This window comes from Nerophis ophidion, linkage group LG09 (genome assembly GCF_033978795.1).
Source record: "Nerophis ophidion isolate RoL-2023_Sa linkage group LG09, RoL_Noph_v1.0, whole genome shotgun sequence".
Lineage (NCBI taxonomy): Eukaryota > Metazoa > Chordata > Actinopteri > Syngnathiformes > Syngnathidae > Nerophis > Nerophis ophidion.
This window is the reverse complement of record NC_084619.1, coordinates 44042769-44068230: the sequence shown is the minus strand read 5'-3', so window position 1 is coordinate 44068230 and position 25462 is coordinate 44042769. Positions and strand designations below refer to the sequence as shown.

Genomic DNA, 25462 nt, shown 5'->3' with positions numbered 1-25462 from the left:
GTATCTGCTCCAATCATTCTATCACAAAAATGTAAGCGTGTAGAAATTGTTGGAAACTCAAGACAGCCATGACATTATGTGCTTTACAAGTGTATGTAAACTTTTGAGCACAAATTTACACACACATATATATATATATATATATATATATATATATATATATATATATATATATATATATATATTAGGGGTGTAACGGTACGTGTATTTGTATTGAACCTTTTCGGTACGGGGGTTTCGGTTCGGTTCGGACACACACGACATGGACATATTAAGTAGTGCACCGCACGTTGTGTAAACAATGCACCCTGAGGCACTAATGGTGCAACGGATCAACATTGATCCGTGATCCGTTCGTATCAATATCTTCGGTTCGGCACACACGTTTTTGGAAAAAAATAAAAAGTTGTTCGCACAGCGTGTTAATGGCAAGCGCAATAACGGAGGAACTTGAACACCCATTTAATCGGTGTGTTTATAGGTGCAAACTCCATTGTGCAAAACGAGGGTTTTAAACACATGCTGAAAGTACTTCAGCCACATTACGACATCCCGTCGCGCATCAACTTCAGCGATAAATTTGTGCCAGATTTTTATGAGCAAGAGAAGAAAAATGTTGTGGACGAACTATCCCGAGTGTCATCTGTTGGGCTCACGACAGAAGGGTGGAGGTCCAGGGGAACTATGTGACGTAAGTGCTCATTTCATCACAGCAGAGTGGGAGATGAGAAGACACGCTGCCTCTACCAGAGTCACCTTGCGCAGGTACTGACACAAGCAGTGGAGGAATGGAAGATAAAGATATCCCAGTCACAACTGAAAATGCCAAAAATCAAATAAATGGAGTGAATGAGGCAGGACTGGCACCACAGGTAGGGTGGTTTGCACATGTAGTGAATTTGGCCTCACATCTCAGTCAATAGGATGGAGAACCTCCTTGGGAGGATCAGGAAGGTTTCCTACGTCCCAACAAGGTGGAACTCCACTTTTGATATGTTGGAGCATCAGGCAGCTATATACTCTGCATTGACCCACAAGACACTGAAGGCAAATGTCAAAGACATCATCACCCTGTCTGATGATGATGTGAGAGTGGCAGAGGAGGTCCTCCAGGTGCTTAAACCCCTCAAAACTGTAACATCTCTGCTGAGCACTGAAACTTCACCATCTGTGTCAATGATCCTGCCACTGAAAACAAGGATTCTATAATCCATGACTCCAAGTGTGGAAGACAGCAGCATCACTACAGATGTCAAGCTTTATTTCACTACCTGTTTCAAGGAAGCTGTTGTGCATTTTTATGTTGCACTTTAAATTGTTTTTTTTTTATTAATGGTCATTGGTCCAAGTTTAAAGAAAGGAGAAATGCCTTTTTATATGGCACTGTTTTTCATGAATTATGTTAAGAAGAAGATGTTATGCATTGTGCACTTGAACTTGATTTTATATGTTTTAATTTAATAATTTAAAAGTGTTACAAAACAAAACGACAAAACTTCTGTTTTCACCGGACATGTCCTCTTTTGCGGGGCTGTCCAGGTGGAGTTTTTTAAATGCCTCAAATGTCCGGCATTTTAAGTTAGAGTTGCGTGAATTTTCAATGTACGTTCAGGGTTAAGAAGGGGTTAAAATAAGACAATTTGTGCACACAGCAGCATTCGTGAGGGAGGGGCAGAGACAGAGAGAGCAGGAGAGTTGTGATAAACGTGCATGCGTCTCCAGGCTCTGCTTTTTACCCATAGATTTATCAGATTTAATTTTTTATTATCTATAGCAGGGGTGTCAAAAGTGTGCCCCGGAGGACATTTGCGGCCCACAGCTGTTTTAAAGGCCCACGGCACATTCTAAAAGCACTATTAAAATAAACATAAACAAAAGTGAAATAAAAAAGCTTAAAGGCTAAATGTAATTTCGAAAAAGTTGCAAAGTTGTCAAATAAAACAAAGCTGTTTTTTTTCTTTCAAACTGTCATTGCTCAAAACATAGTAATGAATCAAAATCAATGTTATTATGAATTATTGACCTATCCAAGTTTCCGATTACTTCACATCAAATATTCCACAAAGAAAAATATTTTTGGTGGAAGATTTAGCAAATTTGTTAAATAAATATTAAAATTTTTTATATTTTGTTGTTTTCTTACTGTACCGAAAATGAACCGAACTGTGACCTCTGAACCGAGGTACGTACCGAACCGAAATTTTTGTGTACAGTTACACCCCTAATATATATATATATATATATATATATATATATATATATATATATATATATATATATATATATATATACATATATACACATACATACATACACACACCAGCGTCCCCCTCTGGATCCAGGCCCGGAGTTGAGACACGATGGCGAGCTCCTGGTGGGCGGGCCTGTCCCTATGGGACCCGGCTGGGCACAGCCCGAAGAGGCAACGTGAAGAGAGGGACAGAGCTTTCTACCTATCACCACCTGGTGGTGAGTTGGCTGCAATGGTGGGGGAGAATGCCGGACAGACCTGGCAGGCCCAAACGCATTGTGAGGGTCTCCTGGGAACGTCTAGCCGAGTCTGCTGTCAAGAGAGAGTTTCAATTCCCACCTCCGGAAGAACTTTGAACATGTCACGAGGGGGGTGTTGAACATTTAGTCCGAGTGGACCATGTTCCGCACCTCTATTGTCGAGATGGCTGATTGGAGCTGTGGCCGCAAGTTCGTTGGTGCCTGTCGTGGCGGTAATCCGAGAACCCGTTGGTGTCCGCCGTCCAGCTGAAGAAAGAGTCCAATTGGGTTCTTTTTGCTCATAGGACTCCGGAGGAAGTGGACAGGTACCGACAGGCCGAGCGGTGTGCGGCTTCAGGCAAAAACTCAGACATGGGAGGAGTTTGGGTAAGCCTTGAAAAACGACTTCTGGACGGTTTCGAAGCAATTCTGGACCATCATCTGCCGCCCCAGGAAGGGGAAGCAATGCACTGTCAACACCGTGTATGGAGAGAATGGTGTTCTGCTGACTTCGACTGTGGATGTTGTGGATCGGTGGAGGGAAGACTTCGAAGACCTCCTCAATCCCACCAACACGTCTTCCTATGAAGAAGCAGTGCCTGGACAATCTGTGGTGGGCACTCCCTATTTCTGGGGCTGAGGTTGCTGAGGTAGTTAAAAAACTCCCCGGTGGCAAGGCCCCAGGGGTGGATGAGATCCGCCCGGAGTTCCTTAAGGCTGTGGATGATGTGGGGCTGTCTTTGCTGACACGACTCTGCAGCATTGCGTGGATATCGGGGGCGGTAGCTCTGAATTGGCAGACCGGGTGGTGGTTCCTCTCTTTGAGAAGGGGAACCGGAGGGTGTGTTCCAACTATCGTGGGATTACACTCCTCAGCCTTTCGGTAAGGTCTATTTAGGTGTACTGGAGAGTAGGCTACACCGGATAGTCGAACTTCGGATTCAGGAGGAGCAGTGTGGTTTTCGTCCTGGTGGTGGAACTGTGGACCAGCTCTATACTCTCGGCAGGATCCTTGAGGGTGCATGGGAGTTTTCCCAACCAGTCTACATGTGCTTTGTGGACTTGGAAAAGGCACTCAACTGTGTCCCTCTCCACTGTCGGACTGTCTGATTGTGGCGGCCCGCTCCTTGCACGATCAGAGTCAGAGCTTGGTCCGCATGCCGGCAGTAAGTCAGACACGTTTACAGTGAGGGTTGGACTCCCCCAGGGCTGCCCTTTGTCACGGATTCTGATCATAACTTTTATGGACATACTTTCTAAGCGCAATCAAGGCGTTGAGGGGATCCGGTTTAGAGGCTGCAGAATTAGGTCTCTGCTTTATGCTGATGATGTGGTCCTGATGGCTTCATCTGGCCAGGATTTTCTGCTTTCACTGGATTGGTTCGCAGCAGAGTGTGAAGCAACTGGGATGAGAATCAGGACCTCCAAGTCCGAGTCCATGGTTCTCGCCCGGAAAAGGGTGCAGTGCCATCTCCAGGTTGGGGAGGAGACTCTGCCCTAAGAGGAGGAGTTCAAGTACCTCGGAGTCCTGTTCACGTGTGAGGGAAGAGTGGCTCGTGAGATTGACAGGCGGATTGGTGCGTCGTCTTCAGTAATGCGGACGCTGTATAGATCCGTTGTGGTGAAGAAGGAGCTGAGCCGGAAGGCAAAGCTCTCAATTTACCGGTTGATCTACGTTCCCATCCTCACCTGTGGTCATGAGCTTTGGGTTATGACCAAAAGGACAAGATCACGAGTTTCCTCCGCCGGGTGGCAGGGCACTCCCTTAGAGATAGGGTGAGAAGCTCTGTCATCCGGGGGGAGCTAAAAGTAAAGCCGCTGCTCCTCCACATCGAGAGGAGAAAGTGGTTCGGGCATCTGGTCACAGCGCTTCACTTTTTCCACTTTGTCAGAGCTACAGCATTCCTCTGTGGAGCGAGGAGAACCCTAAACAAGGACAACCATGTCTGCAGCAATCCACTAACCAGGCCAGTATGGTAGAGGGACCAGACGGTAACCATTCCTTGGTGAAAAAAAAAAACACGGCAGCCTGCCTGGAGTTTGCTGAAATGCACCTGAAATACTAAGTCTAAGAGAAGTAAAAATTCTCTGGTCTGATGAGACAAACACTGAACTTTTATGTATTGAATGGCAGGTGTCATGTTTGGAGGAAACTAGTCTTAGACCAAGATAAATAAAAATTCTCTGGTCTGATGAGACAAACACTGAACTTTTACACATTGAATGCTAGGTGTCATGTTTGGAGGAAACTAAGCACTGCTCATCACCAGGCCAATACCATCCTTTCATACAGTGAAGCATGGTGGTGGCAGCGTCATGATGTGGGGACGTTTTTTAGCGGCAGGAACTAAAAGACTAGTCAGGACAGAGGGAAAGATGAATGCAGCAATTTACAGAGACACACTGCAAAGAAGAATTGGAGAAACTGCCCAAATATAGTTGCGCCAAGCTTGTGGCATCAAATTAAAAAAGAATTGAGGCTATAATTACTGCCAAAGATGCATCAACAACATATTAAGTAAAGGGGGGCAAAACAATAACAGTGCAATACGTTTTCATAACATGGTCACTACTGCCTACTTTGTCTTGTTATATTCTTATTTTACTGTTATATTTTTAATCCCATTGTTGCTTTTTATTTATTTTTTTTATTTATTTATTTTTTTTTAATTCTTATTGTAATATTTCTCAATTTTGCTTCCATTTAAACCCCCATTATTAACTTTTTTACTTTTATTTAAATTGATCTCAACTCTGTACACTGCTGCTAGAATTTAAATTTTCCTGAAGGAACTCTCCTGAAGGAATCAATAAAGTACCATCTATCTATCTATCTATCCATCTATTTCTTTTGGCAGAAGTTTAGGACCTCTTGTAGAAAGTCAAGAGTAAGCAACCTGCTACAAAAGAGCACAAGTAGCATGAATAAAAATGAATTTCACGCTTAATGTGTGTTGATCCTGCCTAACCCCTTCATGCACCCTAGGACGAAGCAGCTGGCAAAAAGAGCAGACCACCATATGAATGACCTGTGTGACATGTGCTTGATGAAATAACCATGTAAGAGTTGCCACTGACAGTTTGTTTGTGTTTTAGTTTCTCCTCCGTGTGTTTAGTATTTCCTGTCGTTAGTTCCTGTCTAGTGGTCTTATTTTGGTTCAGCTTCCTGTTTGTCTCCCTGTGTCCTGTTTTCACTCAGCTGCGGCTGATTGGCATATGGTCACACCTGATGTCAATCAGCCAGCTCCTATTTTACCTGCTTTGTTCCTCCAGTCAGGGCTGGATCATTGTATTGTAATTCAGACTTGTCGTTGCCATGTGTTGCTCTTGTCGTGTCTGTGATTCTTTTCAGCTATTACCTGTCGTGCTACATTTTGTCCTGGTCGTCGTAGCGGTAAGCTGTTCTTGTTAGCCATTAGTTATTTCCAGTTTTTCTGTTTGCTATCCTCTAGCTTCCATGCTAAAGTTCCTTTTTGTTTTCTAGCTTCCAGTGTTAGCTCCCTTAGTTTGTTATTCTGCCCACGTGCGTGCTTTTTGTTTGTTCTTGTTCTATTATTTATATTAAATAATGTCTCCATATCCAATGCCTGCCTCCATCCCAGCATCTTGGGGTTCAACAACTAATAACTCTGACAATCCAGCCAGGTTTTCACACCATTTAGAAAGCACGACAAGTGTTATCATTAAGAGGGCTACACAAGTCATATTTGTTTGAGCTGTGTTAGTCAGACGCTTGCGATCAGACCATTGCCAACTTACTGTAGATTACATTACAGACAGCAGCTGTCAAAATAAATAAACCTAGACAGTATTAATACACAAACGTGTGTTTGTGTGTTTTAGAAACTTGCTTTACTGACCATGACTGTCCATCCAAAAAATGTTTCTGTGATTTTTGTGAGCTAAAATGCCTGAGTTTGAGGAAGCGTTTTTTAAAATAGTTGCAAGGTTTTGAGGCGTATTATTTTTAATAACATTGAATAAACTTGTGTAATTTTATGAATTTGTTACCAATGTTTTTAATATTCTTTGTAACTTTAACCTCAAAAACCGGTGATTTTAAAACAGATTGGGAAAAAATACTGTATTGATGCTTAACCTTTGTCTATACTGCACACTCTTAAAAGTATTCACTTGATAACAGTAAAACCACATACAATGTGAAAAGCTGAATGACAAATTACTGTGCTGTTATAATTTATAATAACTAATAATAGAAAAAAAAATGTTATATATACAGAAAGAAACATCACCAAAAGCTTCCTTGTCGTTTGCTGCCTACTATATCTACACATTTTACACATTCTTTGTGTAGGTTTTACACTTAAACTGTCTATCTTAAACATTATTTTATGATCCAAAACTTTTACCCCTACAAGTCAAGAGCTTTGTGAGCGATCTATAAAGCTATTTTTTGTTGGTCAATGAGAGACAACGAAAGACTGACAGATTTTGAAGAAAACAGGGACTAGCGTTAAGCTAGACCTAACCAGCGCCAGGCTGGAAAATTCCTGCACACATAGCATTTCTCAAAGAGTAATACACAACTCACATAATGTGTTTTCTGTAGTGACTGTGCCAGAGGTGGACATGCATTCTACTGAGGTGGCAAATTATGACGCGGTAAATCTATCGCAGCACCAAGCAAATAATCTCAAGATCCCCATCATATCAATTCCTAGATGTGATAGAAATTATTCAAGGCGCACTACGAAAAATACATGTAATGTTATTAAAAACAGTACTACGGAGGCATCTCCTCCTAAATATAGAAATGCACATATTGCCCGTCCCCTTAAAAGGGGTGGAGGGGTCGCATTAATAACCAATTAAAACCTTACCATTACCTCTAACCTTAGTAGTAAATATAAATCATTTAAGGTGCTTACTATGAGGTCTGTCACATCGCTACCGCTCTATCTGGCTGTTATCCATCACCCCCCTGGGCTCTATTTGGTCTTTATCAGTGAATTTTCAGAGTTTTTCACTAATCTAGTGACGCACACAGATAATATAATTATAATGAGGGGATTTCAATATCCATATAAATACCCCGTCAGACCCTCCGTGCGTGGCGCTCCAGACTATAATTTATAGCTGTGGTGTCACACAAATAATTAACCCACGCATCGCAATGCTAATACGATAGACCGATTCCTTGTCCGGGGTGCCACCACCTCCAAAATATGGCAATCCCATAAACTTAAGTGATGTCCGATCATTACCTTATAAAATTCTAAGGTCTGACTAATTGTCAACAAGCTACTAATAACCACTGCTTTGGCATTCGCAACACTCTGACGCACATACTGTATACTAATACAACAGGCTTACACAGGTGACTTCATAGCAGTTGAGAACTCCCACATTCCAAAAAGAAACACAGGTCTTAGGTGGCCTCACCTCAGCCATTTGGCCAGCAATTTACCATCACTTCAAAATTGTAAAGTGGGCCTTCTCATTGGCTACAACTGCCACTTAACTTTGGCTCCCCTAGAGGTCATCATGGGAAGCGAAAATCAAACTGTCAACGAACCGTGCTTGGCTGGAGTATAATAGAGTCAGACAACCCTCACTTAGATAGATGGCTTGTTTCAGGGGGTTGTTGTGATCTGTGACATTGAGAAAATGCTTCATAAATTAAATGTTTCTCCAGAATCTCTTAACTACCTAAGGATCATTGGGTGAAAAAAGCAGTAATTTCAAAAAAGAACCACAAGAATATCAAATGACTGTTCATTTATTTGGTCCTGCTTCTTCAGCCGGGTCTGCTAACTTTGAGTTAAAGTATCTGACACAGTAGTGCAAAGCTATTCATCTTGTATCATCGGCCTTCTTGAAAGGATTGATTTAAGTTGATGGCTTAATCAGCATTCCAACTGTTCGAGAGGCCAAATAACTGATTGTTGAGGCACAACAACAGTGCAAACGTGCAGTCCGAAGAGTACACAAGTTCAACTCAAACCACAAAGATGTTCTCTCCTATATAGCTTCCTCAGAAAGAGCAGAATCAACAGATTCTTTAAAACTGTTATCTCAGGTAATATCTGAAGACCATGTACTTGGCATTCAGTGGTCAATGATGACAGACTATTTCAGCTTCAACATCAATGCAAAGGATCATTCTCCAATTTGCCTTTTGTCTTCTGTATATTGTAGCTTCTCTGTCTGACCCCCGGGTGCATAACTCCCTTTACCCTGATTGGAAAGTGCATTCCACAGGAGCTGTAATACAGGCATCGGATGGGACAATCCATTTTCGAAGCACTTGAGTTCAAGGATTCAAGGAGCTTTATTTGTCATACCTGTACACATTTACATGTGTACAGTACCAAATTTGCACTCAGGTCGCGGCAAGTGCTACAGAAAATAAATAACTAGGCAATAAACATAAGGCCCTTAATAAGAGGTAGATCCGGTATTAAACGGCTAAGAACTCTGTGTGGAATGAGGTAGGTAATAAGAATAAAAAATATTGCATATATTTCAATTGCAGTTTGATTAATAAGTGTTTGTGCAGTCAGTGTGGGCAGTTGTAGAGGGGGGAGAAAAGAGCGGAGGAAGACTATGGAGCACAGCTAGCGTTAAGCAGTCTGACAGATTCAGGGAAGAAGCGGTCTCTGAGCCTTCGGGTTTTATTTCTAATGATCAACAGCTACTTGCCTGAGGGGAGAAGTTGAAATAATTTGTGTGCGGAGTCAATGGAGTCCTTTATGATGCGGAAGGTCCTCCCCCTGAATTCCCCTGTGTAAAGTTCTGAGGTGTCCCAACGGTCTTCTGTGCTGCCTTCTCTCTTGGCACTTGGTGAAGGCAGTTGCATTATTCCTCCTCTGTTTCTGCCGGCTGGCTTCTATGTCTTGTCTTGTCTTGTCTATACCTTTCAGAGCCTATTTTTCTGCGCTGTCCTTTGTAAGAGCCTCTTTTTCACCCCACCCACTCCATGCTTTAGCACCACCCTTCGGGTATGTTGGAACATGAAGCAGTGCCCTCGTGGCTGGCAGCTTCTGGCCGGATGCTTGCCCCATTGTAATATGTATACCGTATTTCTTTGAATAGCCGCCAGGGCGCTAATTAATTTAAAACCTATTCTCACTCCTGCGCTTATTCAAGGCACGTGGTAAAAGTAAGCAGGCGCTAATAATTTTAAAACTTCTTCTCACCCCTGCGCTTATCAATGGCATGTAGTAAAAAATGGAGCTAGCGGGTGTATAATATAGCCAAGAGTGACGTCACAAATTTGACCCGGCGGTAGAAGTAAGCATGCGCTAATAAATTTGGGGAGCGAGTTTTACCCGGCAGTAATTCAAGGCAGGCGCATATTACATGCCCGGCGGCTATTCAAGGAAATATGGTAAATGCTTTCTATCAAGTTTATTATTCTCACTCCAGACTTGTCCCCCTCAACAGGAGCCCAGTCTGAGAAGAACTTTTTTTACTCATCCTCTGCCAGTGTTTACCTATTTCCCACCTTTTACGGGGCACTGTGAGTGGTGACCCATCAGCATTTCTGTTCTGTAACCATGCACAATGCTTGTTTGTCCAATCTTGAATGGGTTTGGGTTGAAAACAAAATGTTGTACCTTTGCAATGACAATAAAGATCATTCCATTCATTACACTCTGCAGAGCCATACTCTTCACCGCAGTGCAGCTCCTATGCCACACGCGTGTGCAACACAGATGGAGCTCCCAAGTCCAGCTTACAATAGCTTTCGGAGGAAATAGAGTCGCTGGTGGGCATTCCTGACTATACAGGATGTGTTGGTGCTGCAAGTGAGGTCCTTGGTTATGTGCACATCCAGGTACCTGGTGCTAGAGACCACTTCGACAGCTGCTCTTTCTATGTAAAGTAGAAGAAGTGGGCCTCTGTCCCTTCTAAAGTTGACCACAATCTCCTTGGTCTTTTTCGTATTGACACAGAGGTTGTTTTCTCTGCACCTCTGCTTCAGGTCTTGAGCCTCCAGTCTGTGTTAGTGATATTCTGTGCTGTGCCGTCCATCAACTTTACTATAAGACAGCTGGGTTGTCTCACCGAACAGGCATGCATCAGTAGAGTGCGCAGGAGGGAGGTCAGCACACAGCTCGACAGAGAGCCAGTAAATTTGGAGGGTGATGGAGGAGGAGACAGTGCTGTGAATCCTGACAGTCTGAGATGTATTGGTCAGAAAGTACAGGACCCAGTTTCCCACTGTGGGACTTACTCCAAGAGAGGAGAACTTCTGTACCAAAGTCTGTGGGATGATGGTATTGGAGGCTAAGGAGAAGTCCAGGAAGAGCAAGCGAACGTAGGAGTTTCTGCTCACTATGGAGCTTGTGGGGGCGGGGACAATTGTTGCACTTTTTAGGCAGGTGGGGACAAATGCCAGTGACAGTGAGGTGTTAAATGTCAGTCAGCACCTTATACAGATGTGCACAGTGTCTCAGTACACACCCTGGGATGTCGGGGCCTGCAACTTTGCAGTAGGTTGGATCCTCTGAAGGGGTTTTTGAGACGGGCGTAGAATGTATTGAGGGCATCTGGCATGGAGTGGTACCCTGGGCATTGTCCATCCCTAATGTTGTAGTTTGTGATGCACTTAATGCCCTTCCACATGCTCTGGGGATTGATGTTGAAGTAATCCTGGATTTAGCTTTCATACACTAAAAGACATTACCATAAGCAGATGTTATTATCCTCCAAACGTTGGTAACATTGTAAGAACTGACTTATACCATTTCTTGGATGCCAGTTGTTAAGGCTATGGCTCATATACTAATATCATGGCTCATATTACATAAAAATGACAGAAACAAGACTCATTGTAGTCTCGCCATGGCTAAGTCAAGGGTTGCATGCTTAAAGATCACAAGCATCCCACGATTAGAACTCTCAGCTACAGTAATAGCCAGGATAAGTGCTATGTTAAAGGAAGCGATTGAAATGGAAATAAACAAGGATTTTTTTTACTGGACTGACCCTCATAGAGTCGAATTAGCATATATAACTAATGAGGCAAGGATGTTCAATGGGTTGGATACTGATACAAATAATTGGAACTATGTTGACTGTTAACTTTATGTTTGCGTGCCTCTCACAGACAAATTATAAAGGTGAAAATGACGCTGATTGGCCAAAATGTGCGAGCAAGTTGCAAGTATTGGACAAAGTTGAGACGCTGCACATAAAATGCATTGATTTGAATTGATTGAATTGGCACAATTTAGACAAACTAAAATTCTGGAGAGACTATAGATATGTAAGAAGAAGCAGTACAAAGGTTCTGTAAAAACATAGATACTTCACCAAATATTTTTGTGTTTGGGGGTCTTCATAAGGTTCTACACTGGTAACTCGCTTTTAATACGCAATATGATTTTCATATGATTTCTTTTTTGACAAAGAGATTTCACAACCATTTTGCCCTGATTTTTCACATATGGTCTTGGTTATCGTGGAATTCAGTGTCCAAACAAAAAACTACATGTTGGTGACAACTAAGGGAATATTTTCCCTCCTTTTTGGTAGAATAAGAGCATGATAAGAACAGGCCTTTATGTCGCAAAAGGAATGAATACACAATAAATATACCCTGTGTTATTAATGCACGCTCACACACATTTATCATTCTTAATGATGTTAAGCGGTAAAGGCCGCAAAGAAAGAGAATGTGTGGTAAACACATACGTTAAGCTTCACTTTTAATTCTTAAGTAAAGTTTCAGTCATAAAAAAGACTGCTTAATCTCTTAATAGCTTGTTCGCTCTCTATCCAGGCCTAGAGTCCCCGATTGTACTTCCTCCTATTTTGTAGAATAAAATATCCATCAATTCATTTTCTACCGCTTATTCCCTTTGGGGTGACGGGGGGGCGCTGGTGCCTATCTCAGCTCCAATCAGGCAGAAGGCGGGTACACCCTGGACAAGTCGCCACCTCATCACAGGTAGAATAAAATATTTGAACCTTAATTCTGGTCACCACTCATCATTTTAGATAACCTTAAAAAACTAACGAATCTGGCGGGACTATGCCCTCCTAATATGACTCAATCTTTTTACTTTTTTTCATTGAATACCACTACAAAATAATTCACCAAGGGTGCCAACAATTTTATAAAGGTAAGTTTGCTCACTGCAGTCTTTGCTGATTAAAGTCTTCAATAAAAGATTAAATGTTCATTTAGTAAATTCAATCATATTTTGTGTGTGAATGCTTATCAGCATTTCACTTACACTATATTGCCGAAAGTATTTCGCCACCCATCCAAATAATCAGAATCAGGTGTCCTAATCACTTGGCTCGACCAAAGGTGTATAAAATCAGGCACTTGGGCATGGAGACTGTTTCTACACACTTTTGTGAAAGAATGTGCTACTCTCAGGAGCTCAGTGATTTCAAGCGTGATTTTCACAATAGTGTGATTCGGCATTTAATCACGAGACACGTTCACTAAAGGCGGACAGCTACAGTTTGATCAGACCTTAGCCTGCGTCAATCGAATTAGTCAGGAGTGTCGCATTGTTTAATAGTTGACTTATCAAGGGACTCTGCATGGCAGGGGCTTCCTTTTCCTATGTCAAGACACAGCTGATCGCAAACTTCATTTGCGACTTAAAAGCCCAGAAGGGATCTTTTCTCCTCATAAATAAAAAAAAAGTACTAACCCCGTTTCCATATGAGTTTGGAAGTTGTGTTGGATGTAAATATAAACGGAATACAATGATTTGCAAATCCTTTTTAACCCATATTCAATTGAATGCACTACAAAGACAAGATATTTGATGTTCAAACTCATATACTTTATTTTTTCTTGGAAATAATTAACTTAGAATTTCATGGCTGCAGCACGTGCCAAAGCAGTTGGGAAAGGGCATGTTCACCACTGTGTTACATCACCTTTTCTTTTAACAACACTCATTAAACGTTAGGGAACTGAGGAAACTAATTGTTGAAGCTTTGAAAGTGGAATTCTTTCCCATTCTTGTTTTATGTAGAGCTTCAGTCGTTCAACAGTCCGGGGTCTCCGCTGTCGTATTTTACGCTTCATAATGCGCCACACATTTTCAATGGGAGACAGATCTGGACTCCAGGCGGACCAGGAAAGTACATGCACTCTTTTTTTTACGAAGCCACACGTGCTGAATTTGGCTTGGCATTGTCTTGCTGAAATAAACAGGGGCATCCATGAAAAAGATGGTGCTTAGATGGCAGCATAGGTTGTTCCAAAACCTGTATGTACCTTTCAGCATTAATGTTGCCTTCACAGATGTGTAAGTTACCCATGCCTTGGGCACTAATGCACCCTCATACCATCACAGATGCTGGCTTTTGAACTTTGCGTCGATAACAGTCTGGATGGATCGCTTCCCCTTTGGTCTGGATGACACGATGTCGAATATTTCCAAAAACAATTTGAAATGTGGACTCATCAGACCACAGAACACTTTTACATTTTGCATCAGTCCACCTTAGATGATCTGGGGCCCAGAGAAGACAGCGGCGTTTCTGGATGTTGTTGATAAATGGCTTTCGCTTTGCATAGTAGAGCTTTAACTTGCACTTACAGATGTAGCGACAAACTTTTTAGTGACAGTGGTTTTCTGAAGTGTTCCTGATCCGTTGGCGGTCCCATCTTGTCTCCCTGTAACGTATGTCTGCTCTTAGCGGGACTTGTACCAAAAAATCAATCTCGTTGTACTTGTGCAATGTCAATAAAGTTCTATTCTATTCTATTATATGTGGTGATATCCTTTAGAGATTGATGTCGGTTTTTGATACAGTGCCGTCTGTGGGATCGAAGGTCACGGTCATTCAATGTTGGTTTCCGGCCATGCCACTTACGTGGAGTGATTTCTCCAGAATCTCTGAACATTTTGATGATATTTATGGACCGTAGATGTTGAAATCCCTAAATTTCTTGCAATTGCACTTTGAGAAACGTTGTTCTTAATCTGTTTGACTATTTTCTCACGCAGTCGTGGACAAAGGGGTGTACCTTGCCCCATCCTTTTTTGTGAAGGACTGAGCATTTTTTGGGAAGCTGTTTTTATACCCAATCATGGCACCCACCTGTTCCCAATTAGCCAAATAAGTGTTTGATGAGCATTCCTCAACTTTATCAGTATTTATTGTCACCTTTCCCAACTTCTTTGTCATGTTTTGCTGGCATCAAATTATAAAGTTATGATTATTTGCACAAAAAAAAATGTTTATCAGTTTGAACATCAAATATGTTGACTTTGTAGCATATTCAACCGAATATGGGTTGAAAATGATTTGCAAATCATTGTATTCCGTTTATATTTACATCCAACACAATTTCCCAACTCATATGGAAACAGGGTTTGTAATTGAATATCTTAACTTGGCACTATCTTGCTAGCATGTTCATATCCCACTCTCCCTTGTGGAGGGGCTCCGGTCAGATCCGGTGGTTAGGATGACATACTGGCTGTCCAGAGTCCGGACCCAGGATGAACCGCTCGTCCAGAGGCGGGACCCAGGATGGACCGCTCGCCTGTGTATCGGCTGGGACATCCCTGCGCTGCTGATCCACCTCCGCTTGGGATGGTTTCCTGCTGGCTCCGCTGTGAACGGGACTCTCGCTGCTGTGTTGGATCCATTATGAATTGAACTTTCACAGTATCATGTTAGACCCGCTCGACATCCATTGTTTTCGTCCTCTCCAAGGTTCTCATAGTCATCATTGTCACCGACGTCCCACTGGGTCATCATTGTCACCGACGTCCCACTGGGTGTGAGTTTTTCTTGCCCTTATGTGGGCCTACCAAGGATGTCGTAGTGGTTTGTAATGTGGTTTGTGCAGCCCTTTGAGACACTAGTGATTTAGGGCTATAGAAGTAAACATTGATTGATTTATTGATTGATATTAGCGTGTTAGTATTTAACTATTCATTACTTGTTACATACTTCCTAAATAATTTAAACTATTTCCGCATTTCAAGATTCATACAGTACAATAATTCAAAATTCAAACCATTTCTGCATTTACTCTCTATATTCATACATTCTTTCGACACATTTCTACATGTGTTGCATTTTAGTGTGGTGTCAGCTCTTCAACGTTCAAGCTATTCCTAAATCTATTATATTGGTTTCAACATTTATTCAACATTTCACTTCAAATGTGTCCTTCGGAAAAAGACTTTGATCACTGAAAACAGTGCTTCTGAAACCGGATGCTGTGATGTAAACAAGACGTGGTTGTCTGAAGCAATGTGGGCGTATTTTTAATAAATCCCAGTAATTGCAGACAGTAATTTATAAAGTTTGCAAATATTAAGAGAACAATTGTGGCTTTCAAGGAGAGAAAGTCAAACTGGAGCAGCGGCGCGAAGCAAGTGGGACGTCAAGCTCACTGAAGCCCGCTTTTCGATGCAGACATCAAGGGACAGCAGTAGCGTCTCTAAACATGAGTACATTTCATAATAACAACAAAAAAAGATGCTAGATTTGTTGCTAGTCATCCTTATTAAAGAAAAACACACACAACATTTCTACACTTGAAAAACTATCAAACAAGTATAATGAACAATAAGCTGCAACAAGTGAAAATAGAGCAAAATAAAAATACTAAAATATAAGGTAATACTAATTAATATGTAATACGGATTTGATTTAAATGTATGTACCGTATACATTTTTTGACCTTTTTTTTAAAGAAAATCATAGAGCAAATTATAGATGACATCATTGGTGACTACACCCCGCATGTATCTTGGCAATCGACATGTAACCCTGATTATTCTCAATACAGGCATGTGATTTGAACTTAATAAAAAAGACTGAAAATAAGCCAGGGTCCAGGGCCGTTCCCTGCTTTTTGTTTCTGCTTTAGTGGATTCTGCCTTGGACTTTATTGCCAATTTCAGTCTCTTTGAATCCCTCTCCACTTCTAAATGCTCCAAATGCAAAAACAATAGAGTAGAAACAACGTTTATTCTTTTAGCTAACTTCCTTTATCTGAACAGTGATTTGCCATTTTTAGCATAAAATAATAAATATATTGCAGTCATGTTGTTATGTTTTACAATGCTACTGTCTTGTTCTAAAACACCAATATAAATGAAATTTAGTATTTAGACAGGCTATACTGTAACAAAAGTCATCACGTCTGCCACAATAATTTGTGTTCTTAGAAGTGAACTTCACAGCTTCCATGTCAAGAGCCGTTTTGATTTGGGATTACATGGTAAACAACTAATATTAATGTTTTGAGCATTGCTTTAACCAGATGCATACATTTGTCCAAATGGGGCAAAGTACACACATTGTAGATTTACAGAACATCGTCTACATTGGTAAAAGAAACATTTAAGTAAGAGAATGAGTTTTTTTTTTTTTTCCCTTGGCCTCAGTCTGCACCCACTCTCCAGGGGTCCAGGCTTAGACCGATTTTTTTATTTTATTTTAATCTTATATTTTTTCCTCCCATTCCCACCCCCCACACCTGTATCTCACCTTTTTTGTAAGGGGTACTGGAAGCCGGCAGACCCGTCAGCGATCCTGTTCTGTCTCCCTGTAATGTTTGTCTGATCTTGAATGGGATTGTGCTGAAAATTTTAATTTTCCTAAAGGAACTCTCCTGACGGAATAAAGTACTATCTAATCTAATCCCTCTGCCATTTTACACTAGTTGTTTTAATATGAAAATTGCCCACTTCATTTGGAAAGTGCATGTCTGTTGTGATTTCCCTTCCTGGTTCGATGACCCGCCTTATCTTGCCTTTGATTGGCCTATCCGTAATGTTTTGCCCTAATCTTAACCAATTATCTCATTATAGTAAACCAGGGGTCGGCAACCTTTACCACTCAAAGAGCGATTTTGACCCGTTTCACTAAATGAAGAAGACAATGGGAGCCGCAACCATTCTCGCAAATGTCTGCTGGTGGTCACTCAGATAACAATAAGGGCGTGCTATGAAGCCATTGCCTTAGACACCTTCTACAACATGTACATCCTCACAGTAACACAACATAAACGCAACACAACAAATACCCAGAATCCTTTGCATCCATGACTCATCCTGACTATATTATACACCCCGCTAGCACCAAACCCCCCCGTGCGTCTGTTGAGTTGGGCGGGATTGGGGGCGCGGGTATAATATAGCCAATAGTCATGCGTTTATGTTGTGTTACTATGAGGATGTTCTCCCGAAATGTGTTTGTTATTCTTGTTTGGTGTGGGTTCACAGTGTGGTGCATATTAGTAAGAGTGTTAAAGTTGTTTATATCACAACCGTCAGTGTAACCTGTATCACCAAGTATGCCTTGCAGTCGTGTACGTGTATCTGCGGAAGCCACATACAACATGTTGCTGGACTGGCAAGCATACGTACGGTCGGCATGCAGATAGCATTGCGTGAAAGGCAGGCGCGATGACATGTTGTAGAGGACGTTAAAAGTAAAGCCATCACGGCACGCCCTCAATGTTGTAGTCCGAATGAAAATCTGAGAACGTTGACCCCGGGTGATGTCCGGGAGAGGCACCGAAAGCTGAGCCGCATCAGAGTTGCCAAAGAGCCGCGGGTTGCCGACCCCTGTAGCAAACCAACCAATCATCATTAATGTTAGTCATATATTTTTTCCCTTGCCCGTGGTGTTGTACTTGTCCATTACTCTGTTTCTCTTCTCCCTCTCCCTTATTCTGTAGCATGTAGCTTAGCTAACCGCTTCATGGGACTAAAAATATCTAAGCTATGGAAATCTCTACTTGTTTAAAAAGTAGCAAAGCTACTGGAAAGCTACTGGGGAATGTAGTTAAGCTACGTGGTTTCGATTTTTAAGTTAATTATTTATAATGGAAAAACTTAGTTTTTACCACTGCAGCCGTAAACCAGAATGGATTATCAAAAACCATATTCATTATGGGAAAACCGTAGTTGTTGGCAGGTATGGCAAAGAGACGGATCAAGATTTTAACACACATCGTAGGACGAAAAAACTAAGAAAATCTGAAAATAATGTATTATATTTTTACAGAGATAAAAAACACAGGTTCCGACTATAGGCGGAAAAATCACATGCCTGTCTATAAAATATATTTTGTGTTCTAGTATGTATTTTGCTGTCTGGAATGGATTCAATATGAAGGTCCTTGGTTCGATCCTGGGCTCGGGATCTGTCTGTGTGGAGTTTGCATGTTCTCCAAGTGACTGCGTGGGTTCCTTCCGGGTACTCCCACCTCAAAAGACATGCACCTGGGCATAGGCTGATTGGCAACACTAAATTGGCCCTTGTGAATTAATGTGAGTGTGAATGTTGTCTACCTATGTTGGCCTTGTGATGAGGTGCCGACTTGTCCAGGGTGCACAGCTCCTTCTGCCCAACTGCAGCTGGGATAGGCTCCAGCACCCCCCCCCCCCCCCCCCCCCCCCCCCGAAAGGGACAAGCGGTAGAAGATGGATGGATGGATGGATTCATTGCATTTGCATTATTGCTTGTGGGGAAAAGTTGCTTTGCTTTTTGTACAATTGCATTTGCAGAACCTTTTGAATCTGGTTACAAGAAAAAGACACCTCTGTATAATGTTTAACTTGTTACAAGTGGATTTGATTTAGTTATGGAATACAAACCAATAGCGTACATTTTTAAATTGGCAGAAGGGTCACTTTGAACAGGAACAGTTGGAACCTAAGGTCAGTAAGGTATAAAGGATGTTTTCAGTGGGATGGTTGTTGTTCTATAATGTAATATGAGTTCCATCCGGCTAAAAACCAGTGTCCTCTGCAGTCAACATTTGTGTTGTGCACAAGAGGGCTAGTTATTATCCAAAATGTGTGACTCTGACACAATAAACACACTTTTAAAAAGGGTGCTGGTGTTCAGCAAGTTACTGCATGTTTGTGTGTAAAGATACAATGGTGGTCTCACTTCATTGTGGGGCAGCCCAGCAGCAGAGAAAATTGGGATCTTCTGTCCTCTGGCAATACTATTCATGCCATCAATAGCAGAGATGCCAGTCTGGATCATTTCCTCTGGGTAGATGCGGCACTGGGGATTGATGGGTTGGCCTGGAAAGCAAACAATGCATTTTTACCCTTGCTTTATACTCCACAAACACAGAAGCAAGCCGTCTAAAACACTGACTGATATAACACATTTTATGGCGTGATCACTAGAGGTGGGTGTAATAATCAATTTATAGATTGCATTGCAATTCAGGCATGGACAATTATAAAATGGATTGGTAACGTCAATAATCCATAATCGATGTATTAACTGTACATAAAGTAATGCAGACAGTTAAAAAATTCTAAAAACCGACGGATCCGACCAGCTCCTTTATTATAGGGCACTTACAGTGGGGCAAAAAAGTATTTAGTCAGCCACCGATTGTGCAAGTTCTCCCACTTAAAATGATGACAGAGGTCTGTAATTTTCATCACAGGTACACTTCAACTGTGAGAGACAGAATGTGAAAACAAAAATCCAGGAATTCACATTGTATGACTTTTAAATAATTTATTTGTAAATTATGGTGGCTTCACGGTGGAAGAGGGGTTAGTGCGTCTGCCTCACAATACGAAGGTCCTGAGTAGTCAGGGTTCAATCCCGGGCTCGGGATCTTTCTGTGTGGAGTTTGCATGTCCTCCCCGTGAATGCGTGGGTTCCCTGCGGGTACTCCGGCTTCCTCCCACTTCCAAAGACATGCACCTGGGGATAGGTTGATTGGCAACACTAAATCGGTCCTAGTGTGTGAATGTGAGTGTGAATGTTGTCTGTCTATCTGTGTTGGCACTACGATGAGGTGACAACTTGTCCAGGGTGTACCTCCCCTTCCGCCCGATTGTAACTGAGATAGGCACCAGCGCCCCCCGCGACCCCAAAGGGAACAGGCGGTAGAAAATGGATGGATGTATGGATGGATGGTGGAAAATAAGTATTTGGTCAACCATTCAAAGCTCTCACTAATGGAAGGAGGTTTTGGTTCAAAATCTCACGATACATGGCCCCATTCATTCTTTCCTTAACACGGATCAATCGTCCTGTTCCCTTAGCAGAAAAACAGCCCTAAAGCAAGATGTTTACACCCCCATGCTTCACAGAAGGTATGGTGTTCTTGGGATGCAACTCCGTATTCTTCTTCCTCCAAACACGACGAGTTGAGTTTATACCAAAATGGATACATGGATGATACAGCAGAGGATTGGGAGAATGTCATGTGGTCAGATGAAACCAAAATAGAAGTTTTTGGTATAAAATCAATTAGCCTGCACACCTGTGGGATGTTCCAAATAAGTGTTTGATGAGAATTTCTGAACTTTATCAGTATTTATTGCCACCTTTCCCAACTTCTTTGTCATGCGTTGGTGGCATCAAATTCTAAAGTTAATGATTATTTGCAAAAAAAAAATGTTTATCAGTTTGAACATCCAATATGTTGTCTTTGTAGCATATTCAACTGAATATGAGTTGAAAATGATTTGCAAATCATTATATTCCGTTTATATTTACATCTAACACAATTTCCCAACTCATATGAAAACGGGGTTTGTATATTGTATCATAACAACATGACTGCTAATTGTTTGTCGCTTCTTTTGGGTGCTTTCGTTTGTTTGCACATGCTCTGTGTGCGTACATGTTAAACAGACCGGGTGAGTGACCACCGTAAACACCAGTCATTTTATTCTGGCTTGTAAAATGTTTATTACATAAACTTTGTATTTGTGAAAAATATAGACATTTGTCAAACAAATATGTCCTGTTAAACCCCTAATGGTAACATAAGCTAGCCGGTGGTGTTCTTGTAAAATGTTTTGCTCTGAAAAATGTTACTGTGAGGAAGTTGCAAACAGCACTTTTAAGTCATGGTCGACATACTCAGTGTTGATATAACGCAAGTTCCACTCGGTATCATTTCAAAACTTATGTTAAACTTGTGAGATTTGTAAATACATATCTCTGCAGGTGGCTCCACTTGAAGTACAGACGGCTACAGATCAATTTTAAACTAACCAATACCGGCGGGATTAGGGATGAGTACCTTCCACATTTGAACTGATACAGTACCGATTCCTATCAGCTGAGAATCAATACCAGTACTCCATACTAGCAATTATCAATATGTTTGTTTGTGTTTATGTGGTAATAAATGTTTTAACTTGTTTAATAATAAAATATATTCAACAGGAAGTTTATAACTGTGCTGTTTTATCATTGTTTCTTGTTTACTTACACTTCTAATTATCGTATGCATTAATTTCAGTTTGTCCTCGGAGTGTCGTTTTAGGCAGGAAGAAGTCTTTGCCATTAAGTTGACTGTGCCAGTCTTGTCTTCTGTTGGATAATACAAATGGTTTATACTAGGTATTGCATTTACAGGGTCTCTGCAGGTTTCAATAAGTTTAAGACTTTTTTAAGACCCTGAAGAACACAATTTAAGACTCATTTCACATCTATCCCAGCACAGACAAAACAGTACAGACATGCAGGAAAACTTGAGGCCCAGAATTACTTACAAATTATACAAATGTATTCACCGCTCTTCACTTTAAGGATTTCATTGACTTCATGTCCAATGTTCCAAAATTCTTTTTTTTTTGCAGAACGTGCCGTGTGCTTCATACAGTCATGGTCAAAAGTCTACATACACTTGTAAAGAACAAAATGTCATGGCTGTCTTGAGTTTCCAATATTTTCTACAAATGTTGTTTTTTTGTGATAGAGTACAAAGCACACTTGTTTGTCACAAAAAACATTCATGAAGTTTGGTTCTTTTATGAATTTATTATGGGTCTACTAAAAATATGACCAAATCTGCTGGCTCAAAAGTATACATACAGCACCGTTAATATTTGGTTACATGTCTCTTGGCAAGTTTCACTGCAATAAGGCGCTTTTGGTAGTCATCCACAAGCTGCTGGCAAGCTTCTGGTGTAATTTTTTACCACTCCTCTTGACAAAATTGCTGCAGTTCAGCTAAATTTGTTGGTTTTCTGACATGGACTTCTTTCTTCAGCATTGCCCACATTTTCTCAATGGGGTTTAAGTCAGGACTTTGGGAAGGCAATTCTAAATCCTTAATCTTAGCCGGATTTTGCCATTCCTTTACCATTTTTGATGTGTGTTTGGGGTCATTGCCCTGTTGGAACACCCAACTGTGCCCAAGACTTAACCTCTGGGCTGATGATTTTAGGTTGTCCTGAAGAATTTGGAGGTAATCCTCCTTTTTCATTGTCCCATTTACTCACCGTAAAGCACCAAAACAGGCCCAAAGCATAATACTACCACCACCATGCTTGACGGTAGGGTGGTGTTCCTGGGATTAAAGGCCTCACCTTTTCTCCTCCAAACATATTGCTGGGTATTGTGGCCAAACAGCTCAATTTTTGTTTCATCTGACCACAGAACTTTCTTTCAGAAGGTTTTATCTTTGTCTATGTGATCAGCAGCAAACTTCAGACTTCTGGACCTCCCTTCTTGCAAGACAGCATGTCAGTCCATGTCGATGCAAAACACTATTTACTGTTGGCACTCTCTGTAAAGCACCAGTTCCATTGGCAGCAAAACATTAAAGGCCTCACCTTTTCTCCTCCAAACAGATTGCTGGGTATTGTGGCCACACAGCTCAATTTTTATTTCATCTGACCGCTGAACTTTCCTCCAGAAGGTTTTATCTTTGTCTATGTGATCAGCAGCAAACTTTAGAGGAGCCTTAAGGTGTCGCTTCTGGAGCAAGGTCTTCCTTCTTGCATGGTAGCCTCTCAGTCCATGGCGATGCAAAACACTGTGTTCCAGCAGCTTCCAATTCATTGCTGACCTGCTTGTTGGTTAGCTCTTGATCATCCTGACCAATGTTCTCTCAGCAGCAGGTGATAGCTTGCGTTTTATTCCTGATAGTGGCAGTGACAAAACTGTGCCATGCATTGTATACTTACGAACAACTGTCTGCAGAGTTGCTCTTGGGACCTTAAACTGCTTTGAAATGGCTCCAAGTGACTTTCCTGACTTGTTCAAGTCAATGATGTGTTTTTTCAGATCTGTGCTGAGTTCTTTTGACTATCCAATGGTCGCATTAGTAACCGAGTCTAATGACTGCATCACACAAGCCCAATTTAAATGGCCTCAGAGAAGTCAACAGGTGTCGTCAAGCAATAATCACTCACATGAAGTTAAGAGGTCATGCCATGAAGCTAATTTGATTTGATTGTAATTTTTCCACATAACCAAAATCGATAATGTATGTTGCTGTATGTATACTTTTGACCCAGCAGATTTGGTCACATTTTCAGAACACCAATAATAAATCCATAAAATAACCAAACTTCATGAATATTTTTTATGACTAACAGGTATGTGCTCCAAAAACTCTATCACACGACTGTATATTTTTTTATCCACTGGCTTCAACCATGCACCCAGTTGTGTCGCCTGGAATCCACTGCATTGTTTTCGTCCTAATAAATCTCCGCTTCTAGAACAAATGCCTCATCTTTTCCTCCATTTTCATGCAGACTACATTCTGTCCCTCTGTACGCAGCGGTGACCAACTGTAGCAGTGTTCAGTTGTATTTGGCTGATTCCTCGAAAAAAGCTACCAGTAGAATTGGAGACATGTTAAGGCCCTGTACACAGCAGTTTGATTGTAATGTGCATCTTAGTTGTAATTTTCATTACCAAATTTGAAAAGGTTGAAATTGCCACATTAAATCACTAAGGATGATATCCACTGTAAATTAGCATCCATTTAGCACAAAATTGGAGCCTTACTTTTGAACGCTTTCTTTCAGGCATAGTTGCTTGGAGGAAAATTACAATCTGACCTTGAAGCAGTCTGGCTGTGAACGCTATAATATGCCTGTTTGACGGTTAAATGTCTGAACCAGTGCCTAGTCTGCAACCGGATGTTGCGTGTAACAAAGTATAGACCTGGGCAATGTGGCCTAAAAATGAAATATCAAATGTTTTCCCAAAAATTCAATATACAATTTTTTTCCTACTTTTTAAGAAAGAAATGAATAAAAATGATAGATTTTATTTGATAAAAAAATAGTTGCTCTGCATACAAAATTCAAAATGTGTACAATGTTGTTAATTTTAGGACCAGATATAAATTGTACTTTTTATGAAATAATGTATAAAATACTAAATTAAGAGCTTTCGCTGGAAGTCAGTACTTCTGCTTGAGTAAAATACTTCTGTATACAAAAATGTGTAGCATTGTACATTGCATGCAAATAAATACTAATCTCCAACATTGAAATTAATAAAGTGCAAACTTTAAACTTCTGTCTTGAAAAATCTACTAATGTCAATAAAAAATGTGTATTATGCATTGTATACAAAGCCATTCTAGTCGGCACTACACGTGACATTCCCCTCTCATCCTCAGTCACTAATCTGGGTGTTAAAATGGACCCTCACCTGACCTTTGAGGCTCAAATAAAACAACTGTGCAAGACCTCCTTCTACCACCTCAGGAACGTTGCTAAACTCTGCCCCTCACTCACTCTCTCTGATGCCGAGAGGCTCGTCCACACCTTTGTCTCCTCCAGGCTCAACTACTATAACGCACTTCTTGTCGGGATCCCCAGCAAGAAGATTCAGAAGCTGCAGTACATACAGAATAGTGCTGCTAGAATCCTGATGAGAGTGCGGAAATACGACCATATAACACCAACTCTAAAATCCCTTCACTGGCTTCCTGTTCCACTCAGGATTGAATACTAAATCTCCCTACTAACTCACCAGTGCCATTATGGAAATGTCCCCCTCTACCTCAAAGAACTACTCACCCCCAAATTCTCCATACGACAACTCCGCTCCAAACAGGCTAACCTCCTCCAACCTCCAAGGACAAAGCTACAAATTATGGGACACAGGGCTTTCTGTTCCGCTGCTCCCAGTCTGTGGAACGCTCTCCCTGACCACCTGAGGGCACCTCAGACTGTGGATGCTTTTAAAAAAGGCTTAAAAACACTTATTTTTAAAAAAGCCTTTTTATAGTTAAATGCATACTAGCTATTAG

The 25462-nt window shown here is 41.3% G+C and overlaps 1 protein-coding gene across 1 annotated transcript in view; it reads right to left on the bottom strand.

Annotated features, from left to right (window-relative positions):
* The window catches only part of atp6v1ba (ATPase, H+ transporting, lysosomal, V1 subunit B, member a), a 158683-nt gene that overhangs the window by 54615 nt on the left and 78606 nt on the right, over positions 1-25462 (bottom strand). Inside the window, exon 6 of the mRNA XM_061911041.1 lies at positions 19363-19502. Coding sequence (XP_061767025.1) covers positions 19363-19502 — 140 coding nt within the window. The remainder of the gene's footprint in view (positions 1-19362; positions 19503-25462) is intronic.